This window comes from Eleutherodactylus coqui, chromosome 1 (assembly GCF_035609145.1).
Source record: "Eleutherodactylus coqui strain aEleCoq1 chromosome 1, aEleCoq1.hap1, whole genome shotgun sequence".
Taxonomy (NCBI): Eukaryota; Metazoa; Chordata; class Amphibia; order Anura; family Eleutherodactylidae; genus Eleutherodactylus; species Eleutherodactylus coqui.
The window spans coordinates 433,305,420-433,329,931 of NC_089837.1; the positions used below are offsets into that span (position 1 = coordinate 433,305,420).

The 24,512-nt window shown below is 42.7% G+C and overlaps 1 protein-coding gene across 1 annotated transcript in view; it reads left to right on the top strand.

Annotated features, from left to right (window-relative positions):
- Positions 1 to 23,228, top strand: part of DDX10 (DEAD-box helicase 10) — a 219,381-nt gene extending 196,153 nt beyond the window's left edge. Inside the window, exon 18 of the mRNA XM_066582115.1 lies at positions 22,252 to 23,228. Coding sequence (XP_066438212.1) covers positions 22,252 to 22,444 — 193 coding nt within the window. The 3' untranslated portion in view covers positions 22,445 to 23,228. The remainder of the gene's footprint in view (positions 1 to 22,251) is intronic.
- The last annotated feature ends 1,284 nt before the right edge of the window (positions 23,229 to 24,512 follow it).

The window sequence follows — 24,512 nt, forward strand, 5'->3', positions numbered from 1 at the left end:
TGCTATGTAAGATGATCTTACGTTTCCCTTTTCAAATGCTATAACAAATGACTTTCTATTGCTGCAAATATGTATTGTACTGATTATGTAGAACAGACAGCTCTCTCATGCATCAACTCCTCTTCAGTAATGATTTGGAACAATGTGGAAGGCTGTAGGATAAACTGTGGGAGTTTACGATCATCTCAGGGCTGGCGTGAGTTGAAGAGCCAATCTTTATTTCAGGTACAATCCTATTTTCTTGCACTATATCTCTCCCCTTCAGTTGTGATTATTGCCAGTGAGAGTCCAGCAGACCAAGAGCCGTTATTAATGCCTTTTGCAGAGTATCTTCCAAGTCCTATAAAACTAAAGGTCATTTATAAGCTCTTGTGGAAAGCATATTAGTGGCAGGCGGTGGGGCTAGGGAGCAGTTTATCTCCAGCTCTTTTCTGCTTCTTAAAATCAAATTTATTGTTCTTGGCCTGAAGCTTTAACAGCCTCACGATCTGAAGAACACAAAGCTGAGATGCAGCAACTCCCTGTCTTAATGAGAAATTGTGTTTTTGTTGATGGGTAATATTCTAGCCCTTTCCCTCAAATGGATGTAACTGTACATCCATTTTTGCATTGTGTTCCCGTAATTGGGCATACAGCGATGTTCAGATGTTCAGTGCATAATGTAAGTACAGGAGCAGTAGCAGTGCCATCCGCAGTGGGTGATCTACACGCGACATCCTGCTGTAAGCGCCGAGACCAGAGTTACTTCTGTTCCTGGCCATTTAATGCTACTGAGATATCTAGATAGTAACATAGTGGGTTGGGTCTACCTCTATCATGCCATTGGCCGCTCCCACGATGCAATCATAGGTTACCATGAGAGCCGCTCCCCCGTCACCTGCTTCCACGCCACAATCACTTTTGATCGCACATAGGAGTTGAACGGACCGGAATAGGTGTTTCTCCGTTTCGGGCTGTTACAGCAGGTGTTCGGCTGTCAGGAACTTTAAGGGCTCATGTCCACGGGCAAAATGACATTTAAAATCCGCAGCGGATCTCCCGCGCGTGGATCCGCACCCCATAGGGATGCATTGACCACCCGCGGGTAGATAAATACCCGCGGATCGTCAATAAAAGTGATTTAAAAAAAAATGGAGCATGAAAAAATCTGGACCATGCTCCATTTTCATGCAGGTCTCCCGCGGGGACGGCTCCCGCGGGCTTCTATTGAAGCCTATGGAAGCCGTCCGGATCCACGGGAGACCTAAAATAGGAATTTAAAGCATTTACTCACCCGCAGCGGGCCGCGAAGCTCTGCTCTTCCTCACGGCTGCATCTCCCTTGCTTCGGCTCGGCGGATGTGCCCGGCGCATGCGCGCGGCACGTCGACGACGTGCCGGCGATGTGCCGCCGGCGTCAGGAATTCATCCGCCGGCCGAAAATGAAGATCCGGCCGTGAGGAACAGCTGATCTTCGCCGTCCGCTACGGAAAGGTAAATGCTTTTAAATTGCTATTTTCAGCGCTCATGTCCGCGGGGCAGGAGGGACCCGCTGCAGATTCTACATGTAGAATCTGCAGCGGATCTGATTTTCCCCGTGGACATGAGGCCTAAACGAACTCTGTATATTTACTATGGTGTGGGATTAAAGCCCAGCACCAAGTGCTGTATTGGGTCACTAAAGGGTTGCACATTTATTCCCTCTTTCTTAGTTGATTTGCTGGTCATCCCAATTCCAGCTGCTAAAAACCTGTAGATTAATCATCCTAGCTGTTGGATGCTACCTGTGTTCACATCTAAGGCCAGTCTCACATGGACGGGGCTGACCACGGCCAGCGACCCTGCGTACCTTCGCTTTTCTGTATTGCGGATGACCATGGATGCTCAACATCGGTCATGCACAGTACAGTTTTTTTTTAAATATTTGTTTTTCCAGTGCAGTCGCTAGGTATTGTCGATTACTAATGGGTTGTGGATCTGATGGCTTCCATTGACTTCAGTGGAAGCCGTCCGTGTGAATTCCGTAGAAAAATAGAACATGCTGTGATTTAAAATCTGCTCACGGAAATTACATTCCGCTCATCTGAGCGGACATGCGAATGTTCTATTCTTTCAGTGTGTGCGGAATACCACTGATCGCGATTGACCACAGCTGGGTTGAATTCCCACTGCGAAATCTCGCAGTGGAATCGGACCCGGTACCCAGCCATAAACACACATTTACCTGTCCGGGTCCGCCACAAGTGTCTTGCCTGGAGCGAACGTGCAGTGCAGAGCATGACGTGCCGGCGATGACGCGGATCTATGGCAATTTCAAAATTGACATTTTAGAATTGCCACGGATCGTACCGCTTCCACTGACTGCAATGGAAGTCCTTCGTTTTCTTGCACCAAATAGAGCATGCTACGATTTTCCCCATGCAAGCAGAAAATTGCAGTTGATTTCCGCTCGTGGGTAGGGAAGAAACCTTTAACATAGCATGTCTATAGACGAACATTGCTGTGGAATTCACGGCGGGCCGCAGCAAATATCTGTCTGAGGAAATTGGGCATATATGTAATATATAAGATCTTTCTCAAAAGCAAGGATTTTGCAATAGCTCTTCTGGATTTGCTAATAGTAGGATATCCCAAAAGGGCACACCCATATGCAGAAATTGGACATAGATGAGGGTTGTTCTGAAGAAACCTCCAAACTAAAAAAAACTTAAGCACCCTCATATTGTTTTAATGTAAGTTACATGCGAATGTTAGAAAATATATAAAATTATTACTCTTGTTCTAATGGAAAAATGGCAAGAAAATCTAAGGAACAAGTGGAGAAACATTTGAGGTGGAAGCATCTTCCAGCTATATGTAACGGACTAACGTCCGTGCCGTGGAGTCTACTCCACCAGTGTTAGTATGTGCACACAGCCTCAGAGGATCCGGAGCCCCTAGAGTCAGACCTCTGTGTTTGATGAGGGTTTGATCAATGCAGTATATAACAGCCGGATCGATGAGCTACTTTTTATCATGAAGAGCACATTAATGCTTAGAGAAGTTTACCAGTATTGATATGAAAGCTGTTGCGTTCCAAATCTGAATTATTGCCTGTTTTATTATAATAATTTCCCTGTGTAAATAGGCAGAAAGATCAATAATGAAAAAAAATGTCAAAAACTGATTGAGTGGACACAAAAATGTGAACCATCTCCTATGTATAAGCTCAGTTTACTGTTCTTCCCATTAAATGTCAGTGGGGCAAACACAATGATAGTGCTTCATAGCAATCACTGCGTGGGAATAAGGTTCTCACAGCATTGTTTCACAGAGGAATCAACTGTTTTGTTTTTAATCTGCAGTTGTCCCAGGTCTCATAGGATACAATGGTGGGGCGTTGTATAGCCAGATGTCCTAGCTCCATAGCTAATGTATTGCAGGTCTGACCAATGGGACCTCTACTGATCATGAGAGCAGTGGGAAGGGTTTGTTCAAAAAGTTCCAAAATGACTGGAGCGATGGTGGTTGTGCAAGGTGCACCGCTGCTACATTCATTTCAACAGGACTGGCAAAGATAGTGGAACATTTGAACACTGTCTCCTGCAGTGCCATTGAAATGAATGGAGTGGCAGCAAGCATGCCCATCCGCCTCTCGATTCATTTGTAGACCTTCGAGATCCCTGTTCCTGTGATTGGCGTGGCTCTCAGCATTTGGGCCCCCATTTGTCAGCTAGTTTACAATTTTGTATGCAGCTAGTCGACAAAATGAATGCAGCTCCTAGGCTGACCTACGTGTCTCCTCGGTAAAGGCCCTTTTAGATACAACGATTGTCACTCAAAAGCCATCTTTTGAGCGATAATCATTGTATCTAACTGCACTTACATCGGGCAGTTTTCGTTAAGCCGTCGCTCATTGTTTTCTTTCAGCATGCCGATCAACCTTATCAGGGATTCACAGCTGGATACAGCTGATACTATTGTTTCAGCTGGATCCCGCTCAGTGAACACAGCCAGGGTATGAAGAACACAGCGCTCCAGCTGTGTTCTGCATACCCCGCTCGGAGCACTCAGCTGTATACCAGCTGAGCACTGCGAGGAGAGAACAGCTGGATGCAGAAGACAAGTGGCCCCGCTTGTCTTCTGCATACCCCGCTCAGAGCACAAATTGATCACTCAAGGTTTGAGCGATCACCTTGCCCTCTAAATGCACACAACGATTATTGCTCAAAAGACATCTTTTGAGCGATAATCGTTGCCTTTAAACCAGGCTTAAGAGGCTTCACACAAATCCTCCATAGCTTAATCCTGCAGTCATATTGCTAGTTATACAGTATATCCCCCATTTTTTGCCAGCTACTAAAATAACAATTAGAAGACCGCAGTGCTAGCTGTAACTGCAGGATCAGACTACACAGATTGTAGTCTAATACAATGGAGATGCATAGATTTGTTATAGAGGGCTGTAGACACAAAACATTACATCTTTAATTAAGACCCCCAGTTTCTCATTTTAGAATCATTACAACTGTAGGACGTTTACATATAAAGGTGCACATAGCATTTAAAACAAATGGAGTATCAGAAATGCTGCTGTGTATAACTTATAGTTGCTTCATGTTGCAAATCCAGACACAGCTGGTAATTGGCAGTAATCGTAAGCGTTAAAGGGGTTGTCCCGCGGCAGCAAGTGGGTCTATACACTTCTGTATGGCCATAATAATGCACTTTGTAATGTACATTGTGCATTAATTATGAGCCATACAGAAGTTATAAAAAGTTTTTTACTTACCTGCTCCGTTGCTAGCGTCCTCGTTCCCATGGAGCCGACTAATTTTCGCCCTCCGATGGCCAAATTAGCCGCGCTTGCGCAGTCCGGGTCTTCTGCAGTCTTCTATGGGGCCGCTCGTGTAGAATGCCGGCTCCGTGTAGCTCCGCCCCGTCACATGCCGATTCCAGCCAATCAGGAGGCTGGAATCGGCAATGGACCGCACAGAAGCCCTGCGGTCCACGGAGACAGAGGATCCCGGCGGCCATCTTCAGCAGGTAAGTATGAAGACGCCGGACCGCCGGGATTCAGGTAAGCGCTGTGCGGGTTGTTTTTTTAACCCCTGCATCGGGGTTGTCTCGCGCCGAACGGGGGGGGGGGGGTTTAAAAAAAAACAACCCGTTTCGGCGCGGGACAACCCCTTTTAATGGCAGTAGCTGATGCTTATGTACTATGGCCCTTAGGCCGCCTTCAAACGGGCGACAACATCACCGCAAGAAAATAGCAGTGATATCGCATCGCTAGCCCTACAGTCGTGTGACTTGAAATATAAGCTCTACCCCAAGAATAAGCCCTAGCTGCAGGGATAAAAAAGGATACATCACCTTAGAAGCATTGTCCGTGGCTCCGCTGCATCTTCTTCCCGATCCCCGCCACTGTTGTTCTTCACCTTTTCTGGCCGGGGATTGAAAAATCCCCGCCTTTTGGAAGCGCTGCCTCTGATTGGCCAGTGCTCGATGAAGGGCTTTGAGGAGAACGCAGCCGCAGTGGATTAAAAAAAAAGTACATGCTGCGGCCGGCGAATCCGCGCCGCAGCACCGGCTTTGCTGCGACGGATTCGCTTTCCCCGTGTGGACGCGATTTCTGAGAAACCTTATCCATATGGCTGGCTAAATCGGGGATTAGCGGCCGCAGGCGGATCTGCTGCCGCGAAATTCCGGATGGAATTTTCGTGGCAAATCCGCCCTGTGTGAACCCAGCCTAAGCCTTCTTCAGACGTTGGAAATTTTTGCTGCTGATTTACATTTCGAAATACTGCAGATCTGCACACGATTTTAGGCTGGATTCAGACGACCGTATATCGGCTGGGTTTTCACGCCCATCCAATATACGTCGTCTCTCTCTGCAGGGGGCGAGCCTGGAAGAGCCAGGAGCAGTGCTCTGAGCTCCCGCCCCCTCTCTGCCTCCTCTCCGCCCCTCTGCACTATTTGCAATAGGGAGAGGCGGGACGGGGGCGAGGCTAATTCGAAAAACTTAGCCCCGCCCCCATCCAGCCTCCTTTCATTGCAAATAGTGCAGAGGAGCGGAGAGGGGGTGGAGAAGAGGCAGAGAGGGGGCGGGAGCTCAGTTCCTGCTCCTGGCTCTTCCATCCTCCCCCCTCTCCCCCCGGCAGATGAGGATACCGTATATCGGCTCGGCGTGAAAACCGAGCTGATATACGGTCGTCTGATTCCACCCTTAGCCCCATGCAATGAGCCAAATGCATGTGCAGCCATTTAACGTGGTTTTTGCGAATTGACATGGAAATTATTTTATTTTTCCTAGACCGCAACCTAATTAATTATTACAGCGCAAATTTATAGTTTGGATAATGGGATATGAAATCCTTGTTGTTCTGCCATGTGAACGAAGCCTCAAGATACAGCAGCTGTAAAGTGGATTATATTCTGACAACTCTCATCCACGCGCTGCAAAAAGAAATCCACACGGAATTAACCTATGGTGCAGATTTACGATCCGCAGCATCTTAATTGTTTTCATCACAGAATCTCCCATTTAAATTTGGAGGAATTCCTTGGTCCCTCCACAACTAATCCTCATGTAGCATTTGTGGCCTTTGTCACGGATTTGTCGCTGATTTTGCTGGGATTCTATGGAGACCTGCGGCAGTTCCACCCTTTGGCTATAGCGTTACTTTGAAAATAATGAAGCTCACTAAATATGCCACCGTAGATATTGTTCCATGTAAATGAGCGCTAATTCCTTGGCTCATTAAACTACGACTCTTTGTAGTCTCTCAGGCGCTTACATGACCCATAATTACCTGTGTGGAGAGATGCAACACTTGAGGTATTCCTGCTCCTTTATCTTCTTTCCATTGAATTCACAACACAACCGTCTACAGATAATTAAAAAGAAGTCCACGCGGCTCTCTATTATTTTTGGTAATAATTGAGAGGCATATGGGACAAGTAAGATTGTGATTAATTGCAATGGCTGTATCGTTGACATGAAACCTTCGTTTATTAATGGGCTGGCCATCGTTAGAAGACCTTTTTCTTTAGGTGAGCATTATTAAGCAGTGTATGCAAATTAGAATCTGAAATGGACTGCCACCGCAAGGGATGTCACTCGTTTCAATAATTGGAGCTAAATTAAATATATTCCCAGCTAAAATCTATTGTATCAGGATGCAATCAGTCTTTGTAAAAATCTGGTATGGCCAACAGTATTTTAAAAATGTTACTTTTATATACTTAAATAAAACAAAACCTCATGGTCTTCCAGTTCCCCATTCGACAAGAAGCTGCCTCCTGAGATGTTGATGTAGATACCTGAGATGTTGATGTAGATATTTAGGGTCATCGTAACCTAATGGTTTATTTTAATAATGGAGAAAACTACAATATTTTGGGGGAAAAAAACTATAGGAACTGAGAAGGAACATACAAAGTATGCAGGTTGATGTATTCTTGGTAGACAGGAGAGTATACACATTCTTAAACTTTTCCCTAGTGAACAAATCTCCTATACTAATGTGAAGGCGGCCTTAGAATACGTTTATGCCACGTTTTAGCTTCTGTCCATGATTTCCGACCTGGGGTTCTCTATTGGGGGGGGGGGGGGGGTTTCATCTCCACTCTTAAATAAAACCTTTTTTTATTTTTCAGTTGATGTGGCCATATGAGGGCTTGTTTTTTGTGTGGGTTAGTACCTTAGAGACATGAGGAAATAAAACCAATATGAAGAATGCCTTTTAAAGGGGTTGTCTGGTGGCTGCATTTTTTTTCCCCAAAAACTCATTGACTGCTGATAAAATTCTAAGCCAACCTCATCTGTTGCATTCCTCCACCACTCTGGCCTCTGTCTGCTTCTGGGTAGAGTGGTCATGTGCCGAAATGCATGAATGCTGTGGTTAGTCACTGGCCTCGGCGTTGCTGACTCCAAGACCAATAATTGTCCACAGTGGTCATGTGCTTAGATGGCACATAAGTAGCTGATTTGGGATTAAGCGGAGACCGGAGGGGCCAGGTTGGCATGGTGGTATACAACACAATGGCTAAAGGCCATTATACGGAGCTATGATCGCTCAAAGATTGCTCAAACTACAATTTGAGTGACAGCTTTGAGCAATCATTTTGCATAAACTATTAAGTAGCTACTTGGCTACTTAATAGCAATTTAGTGTGCAAATGAAGCCTTTTAGCTGAAAGCAGTTAAAAGCCCGAGGGTTCTTATCTGCTTTGAGTTCCTTTGTTCTCCAACGGGAAACAATGCTATCAGCACTACCCGTGGAGAACTGCTGATAAGGCTGGAAGACCATTTTTAGGTTGGCCTAAATTTAATGATCAGCTAGCAGTGCCCGAAAAGTGCACGATGGGCGCACGTTTAGACGCAATGAGGATCGCTCAAAAGATCACTTTTTAGCAATTTTTGAGCGATCATCGCTCTGTGTAAATGGTCCTTTATAACTTTTTCGACAGGCACTGAGTTTTTGAAAAAAGATTTAGCCACAGAATACCTCCTTTTTAAAATTCTTAGAATATCTGCAGATAGCTGAGCACACATAGGGAGCTTATAGGTTATTTTAAATTTATTCTTCATATAACCTTATAAACTGTGAACTTTTTGTATGTATTTTTTTTTCCAATGAAATTTATTTTTCGGCTGTTTTTTTTTTTTTTTTTTAATTCTTCATGATTAAATTTTTTGGTCATTCTTGAGGCCAGACAATGGCCAGAGAAAAGACTTTAACAACACAATATATTTTCATTAGTGTTTTGACAGTAACTTAGGAAGAAGCTGCACTGAGCTTTATGAAAGACACTGCAGTAATTAATCTTCATTAGGATCGTTGCCTTGGCCTTGTAAATTAAAATTTATTATCCGAAAATAAGATTGTGGCACAGTATGTTTGATTATCCAAATGCCAATATTTTGGAGTTGACTCTCTTTTTAGGCTCAAAAATCTGTTTGCCAGATGTTTTTATACAAGCCAGCTAATTATTCATTCCCAATAATCTGGTCTATGGAAGACGGCATCCAGTTAACCTTATAATGACTGAAGTATGTGTGATGAGTAAAATAATTAAAGGCGAACTATCAGAAAATCTATATTAAAGCGCTCTTAAAAATTATTCTAGTATCTTATTCATGTCTCAAATCTTCACGGCTGAAGTTGTAGGCTGCCTGTGAGCCCATGCCAACACTTCTTGCTTTTGTACTCTATTAGATCAGTATGATCTTAAAGGGGTTGTCCCGCGGCAGCAAGTGGGTCTATACACTTCTGTATGGCCATATTAATGCACTTTGTAATGTACATTGTGCATTAATTATGAGCCATACAGAAGTTATAAAAAGTTTTATACTTACCTGCTCCGTTGCTGGCGTCCTCGTCTCCATGGTGCCGACTAATTTTCGCCCTCCGATGGCCAAATTAGCCGCGCTTGCGCAGTCCGGGCCTTCTTCTTTTCTGAATGGGGCTCCGTGTAGCTCCGCCCCGTCACGTGCCGAATCCAGCCAATCAGGAGGCTGGAATCGGCAATGGACCGCACAGAAGCCCTGCGGTCCATGGAGACAGAGGATCCCGGCGGCCATCTTCAGCAGGTGAGTATGAAGACGCCGGACCGCCGGGATTCAGGTAAGCGCTGTGCGGGTTGTTTTTTTAGCCCCTGCATCGGGGTTGTCTCGCGCCGAACGGGGGGGGGGGGGGGGGGGGTTAAAAAAAAAAAAAAACCCGTTTCGGCGCGGGACAACCCCTTTAAGGTCACTGTGTGCTAGTTGCCCTTTAAATACTTTTTAAAAGAACAAACTTTAATTAGAAAAAAAAAATAATGTAGAAACTTTTGAATATGAAAATGAATTGTTGGAACCCTCAGTTTTTCTCCCCAAATTGTTGCCTAGCCCAGATCTTAAAGGGGTTGTACAGAATTAGGGCTGTTTCAGACGACCATATATCGGCCGGGTATTCACGCCGGCCGATATACGGCGTCTCTGTCTGCAGGTGGAAGGGCTGGAAGAGCCGGTAGCAGTGCTCTGAGCTCCCGCCCCCTCTCTGCCTCCTCTCCACCCCCTCTTCGCCCCTCTGCACTATCTGCAATAAGGAGGTGGGACAGAGGTGGGGCTAAGTGGACGGTAATTAGCTCTGCCCCCGTCCAGCCTCCCCTCATTGAAAATAGTGCAGAGGGGCGGAGAGGGGGTGGAGAGGAGGCAGAGAGGGGGCGGGAGCTCAGAGCAGCCTCCTCCACCTGCAGACAGAGACGCCGTATATCGGCCAGCGTGAATACCCGGCCGATATACGGTTGTCTGAAACAGTCCTTAGAAAAATATGGCTGCTTTCTCTCAGAAACAGCACCACATTAGTCAATGGTTTGCATCTGGTATTGCAGTTCAGCCACCTTCACTTCAACGGAGTTCAGCTGAAATACCAGATACAGTGCATGTACAGCTGTGGTGCTGTTTTTGGTAAAAAGCAGCCAGCGCGGATTTCCGCAGCGGAAGAATGTGTGTCAGGGCAGAAATTATTTTTAAATGAATGCGAGTGCATTTTTCCTTATTTTTTTCTGAGCGGAAAAAAAATCGCAAGCTCAAAGTGCCCGTCTGCCTTCCCCCTCATTCCCACCTCACCGCTTGGTCTCCAAGCAGCCAGAGAGGTATCTGCCTACATATCCGCAATTGAATTACAGATCACTCACTTCCATAGACATCAATGGAGCCCATCCGCATGGAATCTGTGGTACAATGGAGCATGCTGCGATTTCTTTTCCGTGCGTGGCATACGCAAATCATGCTTCCCAAGGGCTGCTTGAACTACGGGTCATCCACGCGGGTGTCGCAATTCTAAAATTTATTTTTTTATTGTAGACATTTGGGCAGATTTATAAATACTATTTAATGGTTAGAGAGGACAAACTAAGGGCTTATTCACACTGTCCTACGTGGCCTGTGTATTCTGTGCGCATTTTTCACGTGTGTTGTACGCAGTACACAATACATATGTAGCATGTGTATTTACGGTATATGCTAAATTTGTACTATGTACCAAAATAGGACATGCTGCGGTTTCTTGCAATGGTCCTCCCCCCAACTAACAAAGATTTTCAAGCATTGGACCTAATCTTCACTCGCCCCTGCTTTTATCAACTTTTTCTAACTCCCCTCTCCTACCGTATCTGACCACAACTTACCTTCACCTCCCACTTCCCCTCAACTGCTCCCTCTGTCCAGAAACCAGAACACCCCCAGTCTTGACAGTCGTATGGTCTCCAACCCCCTCCTACCTCTCTCTACCGTATTGCCACTCCAAGATATTTTGAAAACAAAATCTGTACTGGGCATGACCGACAGCGAACAACTGCAGTCATCCATAGTAAAGAATTGACAGGTATTGCGGGGGTGAGGGCCGGATTCCACTGCGGACTCACACAGGCAGAATCTGACCCATCCGTGTGAGACTGGCCATACTCTGGAACTTGCTACCTCAACCCATCAGACTCTCCACCACCTGGGAAAGCTTCAGTAGCAACCTGAAAGCTCTTCCTTCAGACAAGCCTGCAATCTACAGTAACCCTACTGCCACCATGAGATGAGCACCTTCTCCCCCCCGTTCCCCTGTACACTGTAAGCCCTTGCAGGCAGGGTCCTCTCTCTCTCCGTATCGATCTGTTATCATTTTGTTGATTTACTGTTATTGTTTTATATATATATAATGCGGCTATATATATATATATATATATATATATATATATATAATCTGTATCATATATGTAGTGCAGTGTAGTTTAACCCTATTCTCCAGTTGTGCAGCTTCTTTGAATTAGCGCGCTTGAAAAATAAGTAAATAGTAAAGGGCGAGTGACTACCTTTTAACTGCCTGGTGACTGCAGTGCAGCGTTTCACATGAAACTAGTAATATACCATCTTAAGCGCATTCAACCTACTGTATATGCAAGCACACTGCAGCAGATTTGGAATTAAGATCACATGCCTGACTTCTTCCTTTTATTGCCTGGGAGCTGCAAAGTTTGAAAAGTCTGTGTCTCAAGACGAAAAAAAGAACCCAAAATTGGTTTAAAAATAAACCAGAGGCAAGTATTGTGACCATAATAAAGTGAGACTGAAGCAGCAAAAATTGATACAGTGTAAAGAAAACTAGTCTTGTAGGACAGCGAGGGTTCTAAGATGATGATTTTAAGATATCCAGCTCCCCTGTATTAGGTGACCTTTTCTCTAGAATCATAACAAGACGTGTCTGCAGCTGTATGATGAGAAAGCTTTGTGAACCCACAACAACTACAAGAGTATATTACCAATTTGCTAAAATAATATTTCCTTTAGGCTGAATGCACAGGGGCAGAAATTCTACGGCGAGATTTCGTGCGGAATATCTGCCGTTGCACGCTGCCATAGGATTGCATTACATTATGCAATCCTATGCAGGATGTGACTGCGTGAAAACCCATGTCCTATCTTTGGGCGAGCCTCTCAAAGTCTCGCACAGAAACGTCACCGCTGACGCATCGCAGCTGTTCACCGCCGGCACATCACAGAGCAGAGAGAAGATGACTGAGGAAGTGAGCCACGGGTCACTGCAGAGGCACGGGTCGCATTCCGCTGTGGGAATTCTCGTAGTTGGAATCCGACCCAGCCGTCTGCAATCACCCAAAAGAGGTTGTTTCACAAATACTATTCTAACATTAGTCCTGGAATATCTCGGCATAGAAACATTTTTTTGAAATAAGTGTGAAAACAAAAATGTTTATAATCATGGACTGCATTTAACTGGAAACAATATTTTTCATAGGACAACCTTTTTAAATAGATTGCATAGGAATGCAAAATCCTTCGCCAGACTGTGCTATAAGTAAAAGCTAAGAACCTGAAGGAGAATCGAGAAGTGTTTTTTAACCACTTTCGCCTTCGCCTTCTCCTTTTCCTGGTACATAGCGCTCAAGGAGCGCTATGTACTTTAGATACTAAAGAGGGAAAGTGGAAGTATAAGCTCCTCTATGCAACCTAGCAATCATGTGACCACTGGGAGCCCTCTGGCACAGCAGAGCTGCAGGGTCCTAGTAGACCCTGATTAGCTGTTAGTGACTGACGTTTTCCCCTGTAACTGGGGCTCCTATGGGTGCCCCAGCTTACAGTGAAAGTGTCAAAAAAAAAAAAAGTTGTGAATGTCCCCAAGAGGTCTTATATAACGTCATGGGGGTCATAGATGTTAAAAATAGTTACAAAAATAAGATTTTAAAATTATTGAATAAAATAAAAAAATATACATAGTAAAGAAAATACTGACGTATGGGCCCAGTAATCTAAAACTATACATATTATGTATCAAAATGTCCAAAACAAAATGATGGAACCATTCTCATACTTTATTTTACTGTAAATTTACTAATAAAAAAATATATACAAATGTTACATCATTTTTTTTATTCCCAATAAAACTAAAAAACGAGGGAGGGAATCAGTGAAAAAAGATATTTAAAAAAATAGCCCTATATCTCACGGGTGAATAAAAGGCAGCAAAAGTAATTTTGGTAGCTGAAGGAAAAAAAATAGGGCAGTAAAACCACCACCACTTTAGGTGTACAAAACCGTCTGGTCCTTAAGGAGTTAATAGCTAAGCTAGCCCTCTCCTCTGTCTGCATCAGTCATGACAGAGAAGGGCGCTAGCTTAGTTATTAGGATTTGCCAAACAGCCAGCACCTTGAGATGACAAGACATGCACAGAGAGGGTCTATACCACGTGACCTGGTGTTGCAGACAGACAGGAAATGAAAGTTCCCACACCATAGGTCCGGGTAAGGGGACCTCTCTGGACAACATCTTTAAAAGCATTTTCCACACAAAAATTAACCTTTCCTTATTCCACCAGAGTATGATTGGGTGAGGTTTGATGGCCATGATCTTCACAATCCGCACAAAAAGGGCATCAATAGTGCTGAATTTCAGTACCAGGCACAATTAAATATATGTACAGCCTGCTGAAGAAACGCTAAAGGATTTGGGGCACTTACTGGATCTCTGCAGACCCTCCTTTCTAATGATGAGTGCATTAAGTTGTGCATTATGGGAGTTTGTAGACAGAGAACAGATGGAGTTTTGCACCTTCCCAGAGATTGGCAGGTCAGCTGCATACATGAGTGCAATAGAGCTGCCAGCTGTCATTAAATCCCATACCTTCTATTGGCAATGAGATGACTCTGCTTAGCCTGCCCTAATCTACATAGCAAATCTAAAAAGCAAGCTGCAGAAAATAGAAAATCTTAACCTATTGAGTGTTCTCTAGTGGCCATTACGAAAACTGGAATATATCAGGAATTTATTTTCATATGGATAGTCATTCAAAAATGTAAAGTACCAAAATGGTGTAATAAAAGCTTGATGTAATTTTCTGAGGATCTTTTGCTGTTAAGTCTAATGCAAGTAGTAACCATAAGCTTCCTGAGCAGATCTTTCTAGTTTGATGGCTTCTTTATGGTATTTTCTGTGTAAGTTCAGCCCTTACTGACATCTTTCCCCAGTCTAGTTAACACCTCCTTGTTTCATTGGTTACATTTCATTAAAGTAAGATAACACAGTTTGGGATGAGGAGACATCTGGAGCAACAGAATAAAACAAGATTTTAACACTCCTTAATTAAAACCCAGCGTGTTGAAATGAAGGGTTAGAGGGAGTAAAAATAGAACTTTCTTTTAGCATAATACAATTTGGATATAAAATGAGGAGCTCTGAAAACAGCTTGCAAAATTAGGAATTATCCACATATTAGATTTTGCATTTATGCTGCTCAGCTGTTCAGTTGCAAAGGGGAGAAAGTTATTGTGACCAAAGTTGTAAAGTCATGTTACAAAAGGTTGGGCCTGTATAAAGCCGTATCTTGTGGAATGGGTTTTTCACTTTGCAACATGTAGAATAAAATTGTCAATTCAGCTTCTTTGAAGGGTTTTTCATTTATCATAAAAAGTTTGACTAAAATAAAAAAAAATAAAAAGGTATGTTTTCTCCTCCACTATCATGCCACCCGTCTCCTTTTGCTGTTCCTTAGTGACAATCCTGCATGATGATGGGGTTGTCCATACTAATACATCATACGATCGCATTGGCCAATCTTCTGCCTCCCATGGTAAAGTCAAAATGAAAAAAAAAAATTACCTTGGCGGGCAGAAGTTGTCTATCATGCCCATGTGACATGACGTCACTTGACTTTGTACATCGGGCAAGAATCATTGTTCTTGGGACAACATTTTAGGTTAGAAAGGAGGGAACCTAAGATTAACTGCCCACTGTTTGTGCTCTTCCGTGCATCTGCTCAAACTGGGGCCCCACTTTTGTCTTCCGAGATGGTCGCAGCACTTTTCTCCTTACCCAATGCACTCCATGCATCCATAGTCTGAGAGACTTCACTCTGCTTTCGGACTGAGCGGCACTGGCCAGTCCAAGAGCAGCTTAAAGTGTCTAACTGATGCTCTAGTACTTCACAGTGTACATTGGGTAGTCAAGTAAGCACTGTGGCCAATTTAGAAGACCAAAAAAGGGTCATGGAGACCGGTGGATCTGTGCAGAACAATGCAAATAAAGGGTACCAGAATTGGAAGTTTTTTACTTCAAATTTTGTCCTGGGATTAAAGGGTTGCTTTAAAGTGAGTCAGTTGTATAAAGTTTTATTATTATTGTTGTATTGTATTGTATTGTATTGTTGGCCATTAATTTGAAATTTCCGAACGTGAATTCACACACAGCATTTTTTGAAAACAGCGATTTTTTTTTTTGAGTTAAAGCCAGAAGTGGGTCCAGCAGGAAGTAGTAGTAGAAGTCCTTCCTGTATATTTCCAATCCCTTTTTGAGTCCACTTAAGTGAAGGTTGGCTTCACACGGGTGTATTTGCGCACGCAATATGCTGTGAGAGAACACCTTGATTTAAATATTTTTCCTGTGCATCTCGGAAATTGACTAATTAGCCGTTCCAATGGCTGAGAGCATCGATGTGTATTTCTTTGCACGTGCAAAAAACAGCAAAATATATGCTCATGTGTACGCAAAAAAGCAACGTTCGTTCCACAAATTTTGCAGCGCACATATGCTGGTGTGAAGTTTGTCTTTAAAAATTGCATTAAAACTGACTTAAAATCTGGCATTTAAAAAACAAAAACAACGCCACAACCCCATGTGAAACCACCCTAAAGGCTGCCAATATAAACACAGCATACTACAGAAACGTGTCCATTCTCATTTTAGCCAGCACAATATTGAAAAATTTAGTTACGTTTTCCTGATCGTAAACTTGGAAGAATATAGTATTCCTGTGGGGATAGGGTGTGACTAATAGGAGAGCAGAGCTGTCCGTGTAATATGCTGCTTTTATAGTATGTATTGGAGACATTTGCTCTAACCATTTTGTGTGACTCTTATGGGGTTCAAAATTAGTACATTACAGCCCCATTGGTGCCACAAAATTGCTCCCATAAATTTTTTGTCACTTCATTTCACTTCTGGAGAAACCGAGGAAGTAGATGCCTAGTCAGTCTGAAAATCAGTCTTGGGGTACATTTACATGTAATGGAAATGGGTGGATTTTTCACAGGGGAAAATCCACCTAATTTCCTTTACGTGTGAATGTACCCTTAAAGTGTAATTGCTCTTTCCAAAAACTTTTGACATGTCTGGGTGCTGGGTGAGAACAAATCAGCTGAAGCCCTCATCCCAGTGCTATCACTGCTACCTAGCGGAAGACAGAAAGTTAATGGGCCCATGTTTACCTAAGAATTGGTGACAGCACTTCAGCTGCTTTGTTCTAGCAATTGGTAGGGGGTCTCTGTATCAGGACCACTATGTCAAACGTTTTTTGAGCGTAAAAACAGTTTAAGTTGGCCACACGCATTAAAGTCATATGAACCTGCTGATTTAACCCTTTAATGCCAGGAGCAGTAAATATACGGCGCTTGATCCTGGGCTTTAATCCCGGCCGATAGCAGAAGTACGGCATGGGATTAAAGCCTTGGCTCCTGCATTCAAGCAGGAGCAGGTCGGGTCCTCAACTGTTAGTGACAGCTAAGGCCCTGGAGGAGAAGGGAGAAGCATTTTTTAACCGCTTCTGCCTTGCCCTTTCCTGGCTACATAACGCTCAATGAGTGAAAATGGAAGTATAACTTCCACTATACCACCTGGCGATCACGTGATCACTAGGTGTGTCTGTCACAGAAGAGCTGTAGGGTCCTAGTAGACGCTGATGAGCTCTGCTAGTGACTTGTCACTACGGGGGGTTGTTTTCCACTATAACTGGAGCTCATATGGATGCCCCAGCTACAATGGAAAAGTCTGAAATAAAAGAAAAAAAGAAATACAATGTTATTGACCCTCGAAAGTCTTATATTACGTCATGGGGAACATATATGGTAAAAAAAAATAGTTACTAAAAATAATTTTAAAAAATTACAGAATAAAATAAATATATACATATAAAAGAAAATGACCCTCTGCCAACCAAAACCACCGATGTATGCACCGTTATCCAAAACTATACAAATTATATATAAAAACGTCTGAAACAAAATGAGGAACCCATTCCCATACTTTATTTTGAGTGTAAATTTACTACTAAAAAAAACCTCCTAAACTAAAAAAAAAAAAAAAAAACTTATTTAGCTCTTTATCCCACTGAAACTGAAAAAAGTTAGAAAAAACTAGCCCTATATGTCAAAGAACCAGAGAACACAGCAAAAACAATTTTGGTAGCTGCAAAGAAAAAATAAATAAGGCAGTAAAACCACTACGTAAGTAAAATCCCTAACAAGTGTTAACGAACGAGCCAGCGATTTTTATGCTTGCAGGAAATGAACAATAAATGATAAGCAAACGAACTATTGTTTACACTGGAGAATTATCATTCATTTTCACTCGTTTCTGAATGATAATACTTCCAGGTAAAAGGGCCTTAAACAAACCCTTTAACCCAGAGTTATAATAAGTTAACACTAAAAACCTCAAAGGCATTGTTACAGATTAGTACCGCCCCAGAGTCCTCTCGTATTGCAGTTTTCTTCATGTAAGTAAATAAGGTTGACATGTAATATTACACACGACCTGTGTGCTTTTTTTAGGGGGGTTTTGGTTTTTTTACTGGAAGAAAGCAACCATGTTTTTCTAATCCTTCACAACCCCTTTAAGAGGCATATCAAATTCCTCTCTGCTGTAATGGTGTCTGGATATTTTTTATATCCTTGTCTCTTTCTTCTCCAGGATTGAAGAGCAGTCTTCTTCATGTCCTCATCTAAAATCCAGACTGTGGGTTGTCGGTCATGTAGGGATCTTAAGATGAATCACAATTTCTACATAATCACTATCAATAAACCTGAAGAGGGTTTTACCTGTCATTGCAGTTCATTACCGTGAACCGTATCTGTTACTAGTGATGAGCTCATTATAGGACAATCTGTAACCTTTCCTGTTCCCGTGTAGCCGTAAAGGTGGACAGAGGCAAATGGATCACTCAAAGTAATGGTCTGCCTGTATATTAGCACAGATTGCTTCATGATGTGCATTCTGGGAATCGGACCTCTAGCGATTCTTTGACTTATTTATATATCTCCATGTAGCCCTGTAATAGAAAATTGATCATCAGAGGACATTTCAGGCTAATTGACATTTGCAAAGTGTTCCAAGCTGTTTTAGAAGTTACAAATCTGAATAGCAGGAGACAACTTGGACATGGAATCAAGATCTTTCTTGCCATTGCTGCGCCTTTAATTTCTCTTAAGTTAATTCATATCGCTACCTGATCACTTAAAAGCATATAGATAGTTGTTATCCCTGCGTTCATAATTGTAAGGCTTTACCGGCATTGTAAATTGATGTTTATAGTCTACCTGGTGAACCGTGTTATATTATAGGCCTTGGCGGTGCGTGTTCATAAATGCACAATTTATATTTTATGTGTCACTAACTTCGAAGGCTAAAAGTTCACATAAACTAAAACATATAATTATTCCAAAGTTTTCTAACTTCTTCTCAATCATTTAACTCTGTACATGAATATGGACTATGATAAAGACTAAACATAGAAAAATATCAGCTTTTTGGAACTTGCCTCTATGGGCTTCAATAGATGCATTCAAAAAATGGCATCGGTCATAACAAATGCTATCCCATTCAAACTTCAACACTTAGGTTCTCTACCTCCACAGGGGCTGAGCTTTTAAATTGTCTCTCTCGTGTCCAATGATCACAGAATGTGGTTGCCTATATTTTCAGCTACGTCCCCCCTTGACACAAGTGCGACTCTTCTTCTTTTTGTTGTACACCACATCGTTCGTCCATACCAGCTTTCATTACATATGGGGCCTAGCAGTAGTATGTTGTCATGTGATCTCCAGCGCTCATTATCAATGACTGATGTCACGTTTGATTGACAGTGCGTTTAGTGTAGTGTAGTGCAGCTGTAAAGACATGCAACTGGATCCCAAGCTTAGAGGACATAAGACTTCTTTAGTGAATGACCATAGTATTAGGGAGACTTAGCTCAGCAATGTTGAGAGGCACGAACACACATGCACCAATTTCATAGGAAACAAATGAATCCATGTGTTTTTGAATTTTGCTGAAAAGAAACCAAAATCTTTCCCAAGGCCTGAGCACAGGAATTCAGGGGGATAATGGCGATAATTCTATGCAACCTGCAACGTAGAAGACCTTAAACTCAATACTCAGTGCATAGTACGCAGCATTGTGTGTACACCCAGAGCTATGTGCAGACTTTTTGCATTGGAAGCGCTCCACTTTCAACTGAGTGTGAAAAGGGCATCATTAATCAATCAATACCGACTGTGCCAGAACATACCAGGTTTGATTTTTGTTTTTCTTTCTTTCTTTATGAATGTATTTGGCACAAGACAGTTGCATGAAATGTTCTTTAAAGAAGTAATAATATGCAACTGTTGAAATAGGTCATACTAGAAAAAGTTTGAGCGTTTTGCTGGCAGAATTATGACCAAACTAAGTTTCTAATTTTTTACATGACTTTATGCTTGTCAGTTTACATACAAGAATGGTACTGACCAGAAGCTGCAATACGTATTTTGTAGAAAAGTAATAATCCTTCTCCCAACATTATTGAGGAGTTTGCAGTAATTCAGATTAATAATACATAAGCATATGAAGTGTTAGAAGCACAGTTTATGCAAGGAAACATTACTATAACTTATAGCAGTGCTTCATGAACACAGAATTTAGAGAATTCTAAACCTATTTTACTTCATACACTGAAGAGCAGGCTGTGACAGTGCGCAATTTATGTGATTTCATGAATCATTTCGATAAGTGACTGTAGACTAAAAACAAAACAGAGAAAAGCAGTGTCCCCCCAAAAGCTAATAGTTTTGTGCCACACTAGCTAAAAGTTTTCCCTTTGTGTCCCGGAAAATAATAGTGCTGTCTTTATGCTCTTAGAAACTTATAATGCCCCATAAAGTTGTTACCCCTTTTTCTCCTCACAAGCTCATAGTGCACTGCCTACCTTGTGACCCTGAAGTAATAGTGCCTCCACAAACTTAAAGGGGTTGTCCCGCGGCAGCAAGTGGGTCTATACACTTCTGTGTGGCCATAATAATGCACTTTGTAATGTACATTGTGCATTAATTATGAGCCATACAGAAGTTATAAAAAGTTTTATACTTACCTGCTCCGTTGCTAGCGTCCTCGTTCCCATGGAGCCGACTAATTTTCGCCCTCCGATGGCCAAATTAGCCGCGCTTGCGCAGTCCAGGTCTTTTCCTGTTCTCTATGGGGCTCCGTGTAGCTCCGCCCCGTCACGTGCCGATTCCAGCCAATCAGGAGGCTGGAATCGGCAATGGACCGCACAGAAGAGCTGCGGTCCACGGAGGAAGAGGATCCCGGCGGCCATCTTCACCGGTAAGTATAGAAGTCACCGGAGCGCGGGGATTAAGGTAAGCGCTCCGGTAAGCTTTCTTTAGGTCCCTGCATCGGGGTTGTCTCGCGCCGAACGGGGGGGGGGGGGGGGGGGGGTTTGAAAAAAAAAAAACCCGTTTCGGCGCGGGACAACCCCTTTAAGGCCCTTTTACACACAATGATTATCATTCAAAATTCGCTGAAAAGCCATCTTTTGAGCTGTAATCGCTGTGTGTAAATGTGTGCTCATCGTGCACTTACCGTGCACTTTTCGTTCCATTGGGGAGTTCAGCTCAGCTTAAAATCCTTCGGGACTGATAAGACGGACCACACACAAAGTTCTTCCCAAACAGCGCTAATAACATTCTTTCAGAAGCTGTCCCGCTGGAGAACAGTATTGATGTATTTAGAGAACAGACCACGCGCTGATCTCTTAATACATGCAAATAAAGCTAGTTAGCTACTAATGGGCTGATTAGCCCATTAGTAGCTAATGCAAAATGATCGCTCATAACTGTTAGTTTCTGATGAATTTTAAGTGATTATCTGTGTGTGTAAATGCACCTTAAGTGCCACAGGAAGTAATGGTGCCTCCTTTTGTGCTATTACAAGGCTCTTCATAACCCTGACAATAACAGCAGTGTTTGATCAATAGTAACAAGCACAAACAGCACAGAGTACTTCTTTTCTTATTAGGGACTGCTGTGTTTTCCTTGCTTAATCCAATCCTTAGTGCTTCTTCTTTATGTACGTAGTGATAAAATCTTCTCTGAAGCAGTTCTCCTCCTCCTGCTCTGCAGCACCTCAGACATCAAGGTGTAGGGGGAGGAGACAGGGCTGGAAGGAAGGATTTACCCCTATGTACATAACCAAGAAGCTGCTGTGTGGAAAAGATAGAATCATATTAAATGACAGGTCCATACTGAGGATGTTCCCAGGCTGCGGCTGTACATTCTTCCAATTTCTCTGGTGTGTATCCTGAGGTTGGGCACTGCACTTCCTCCCTGGCAGCTGACATCTACAGAAAGATCAAATGCTTCCTGGTCAAAGAGAAAGTTCCTTACTGATTGGTTGTGAATTAAGAGCTTTGTAATTAGCTGCAGCTCAGTATTCTGCTCAGCCTCATGTATACAAGTACACATGAAGTGGTTTTGAAACCCTAAACTCGCTTGTACATGTGTTATTTCTACCTCTGATACTGACCATAGCTCAGTGCAGGTCAACTGAACAACTACCTTTCCATTGGAAATAGGAAACAATACGGTATAGTGTTTAAAGTAGAGCTTCATTATCTACAGATTCATTTCATATATGCTTCTATTGAAGAAAGTCTCATTTTTAATTCACTTGTATATTGAAAATTATAATGTGTCTTTCCTTTTCCTTGCTTTTTCAAAGTGACCATGAGGAGATGCCACCAAGGAAGAGAACTTTCGCTGGAAAATCCAAGGACCCAGAAAATAAAGCTGTGTCTGCCAAAAAGAGGAAGACCACCCCAAGCTTAGAGGAACAATTCGAGCCACTAAACACAGGACTTTCCCTAACAGAGGATGAGGAACTAGTGTTGCATCTTCTAAGCAATAAGAACTAATTACTTGTCCACTTGGTTTTTCTTGGCCCACTTTTTTTTTGCAAATTCAATACAGTACTTTGAAGCATGGACCAATGCAAGCCCAGGGGGTTGTGTAAATACGGAGCATCATATGTCATTAAGCTCTCACTGTATTTCAAGTATATGTTTTGCTTTTTGTTTGAATGTTGTGAAGTATGTTTATAAGGAGAGCCTAGTAACCCTAAAGCATAACATTTAAAGGTCCACAAAGACAAGTAAGACGCAACATTTAATAGCTTTTCAAACCAGATGACCCCTTTTAGTGCAGCCATGTGAACACCACGTTATTTATTTCCATATAACCTGTTTTTCAGAAATTCTGAGTTAATATGGGAGGGGGAAGTCCTCTGTTCAGGGCCTTTTATTGCTTGGCCAAAGTGGACAGCAATTGCAAAAAATGTTAATCTATAGAGGTCCTGTCCTTCATTACACAGGCAACATAATATGAATGAGCACTGTGTAATGCTTAATTTTCTCTGTGGTGGCGCTGAAGGAAATTTAAAGACTTCCAGGTATCTCCATGAATAACAACTAATTGCTGGGCCTCCCGGCTAGCAGACACATTGTCAATGGACCCTTCTTAGAAGTCGCAATTGTCCAAAGTAAAGACAATTTGTCATCGTAATTCTTTGCAATCGATTTCAGTTCATTTTATAGCAATACAAAGTTACTGGTACCGAAACATCTGAGGAACAGAAAATCTGGAATATAGTTGTGATTGTAGACAGATTTAAAAAAATTTAATAAAAACATCTCCTATTCAGACTTTTTCCAGACACTGGTTAATAACACCCTACACCAGCCAAACATACATAATTGTTTCCCCCAAGGTTTAGCAAACATGTTTTTGTGAATATCAGTTCTTTCATCCTATAAAGAACGATGGTCTTGTGTCCTTTTGATGGAACATTAACCTATTACAGTTTGTGGATCGTGATTAGAGATGAGTGAGCGTACTCGGTAAGGACAGATACTCGAGCGAGTATCGTCCTTTTCGAGTACCTGGCTGCTTGCCCGCAAAGATTCGGGTGCCAGCGGGTGTGAGCACTGTGTTGCGGGAGTGAGCAGGAGGGAACGAAGGGGAGAGAGAGATCTTTCCCCCGCCGGCACCTGAATCTTTGCGGGCGAGTAGGCAGGTACTTGAAAAGGACGATACTCGCTCACCTCTAATCGTGATATATAAGTATCGACACTGAAGCCTTTTCTAAGCTACGTATTGCTAGTCCAGGAATGGTGGTAAGCTATGACGGCTGCCTTAAGTGTTGACCTCTATGCTTTTACACGGGAAGACGTGTCGGGTGCAGATACCCAATAGGTCATCCCAGCGATAAATACTCTTGTGCTTTTACACAGGAACGAGCATCGCTCAGTGAATGGAGATGGAGCGTTCCAGGGATCGTTCAGGTTTCTGCACGCAGAAACTGAACAAGAAGGGACCAAATTCTCGTTCATCGCTCAGCCAGAGCATGCATTTACACTGAACGATAACTGCTCAGATTCTTGCTGGATGGCGGGAATCAAACCATTATCGTCCCGTGTAAAAGGACCCTCAATATGACTTTGCCATTAAGAGTCGTTTTTGTTTTTTTTGTTGTTTTTTTTACAACTTCTATTCTGTTCACCTGCCTAAAAAAAAAAATATGTATTTCACAGAATAAAAAGTTGTGATTCTTTCTTTAAAAAATTATTTTCACTGTTCTGTAAAGCTTAGAGTAGATCAAAATAGAAGACCCCGCCGATAGCTTGTTGAGAGTCAAACAATGTAAATAATTCCCGCTGGGCTTTTCGTGATATACCTGGTCATTCTCCACCTCTTGTGTTCCAACCACTATGAATAGCATTCGTTAAATTCCTCCCCTGCCTGCACTGGCTTCTTACTCAAATTGTCACTCATGTGGCAATAGTCAATAGTAATGCAGCTGTGAGTCCCCTATCCAGCTTTCTTCAGGCAGAACACCAGTCACCAAATCCTCTTCCTTCTCAAACCTTTTAGTTCAAGAGTTATCACAGAAAACATCATCCAGGAGCCGAAAGACCCCGTTCATCT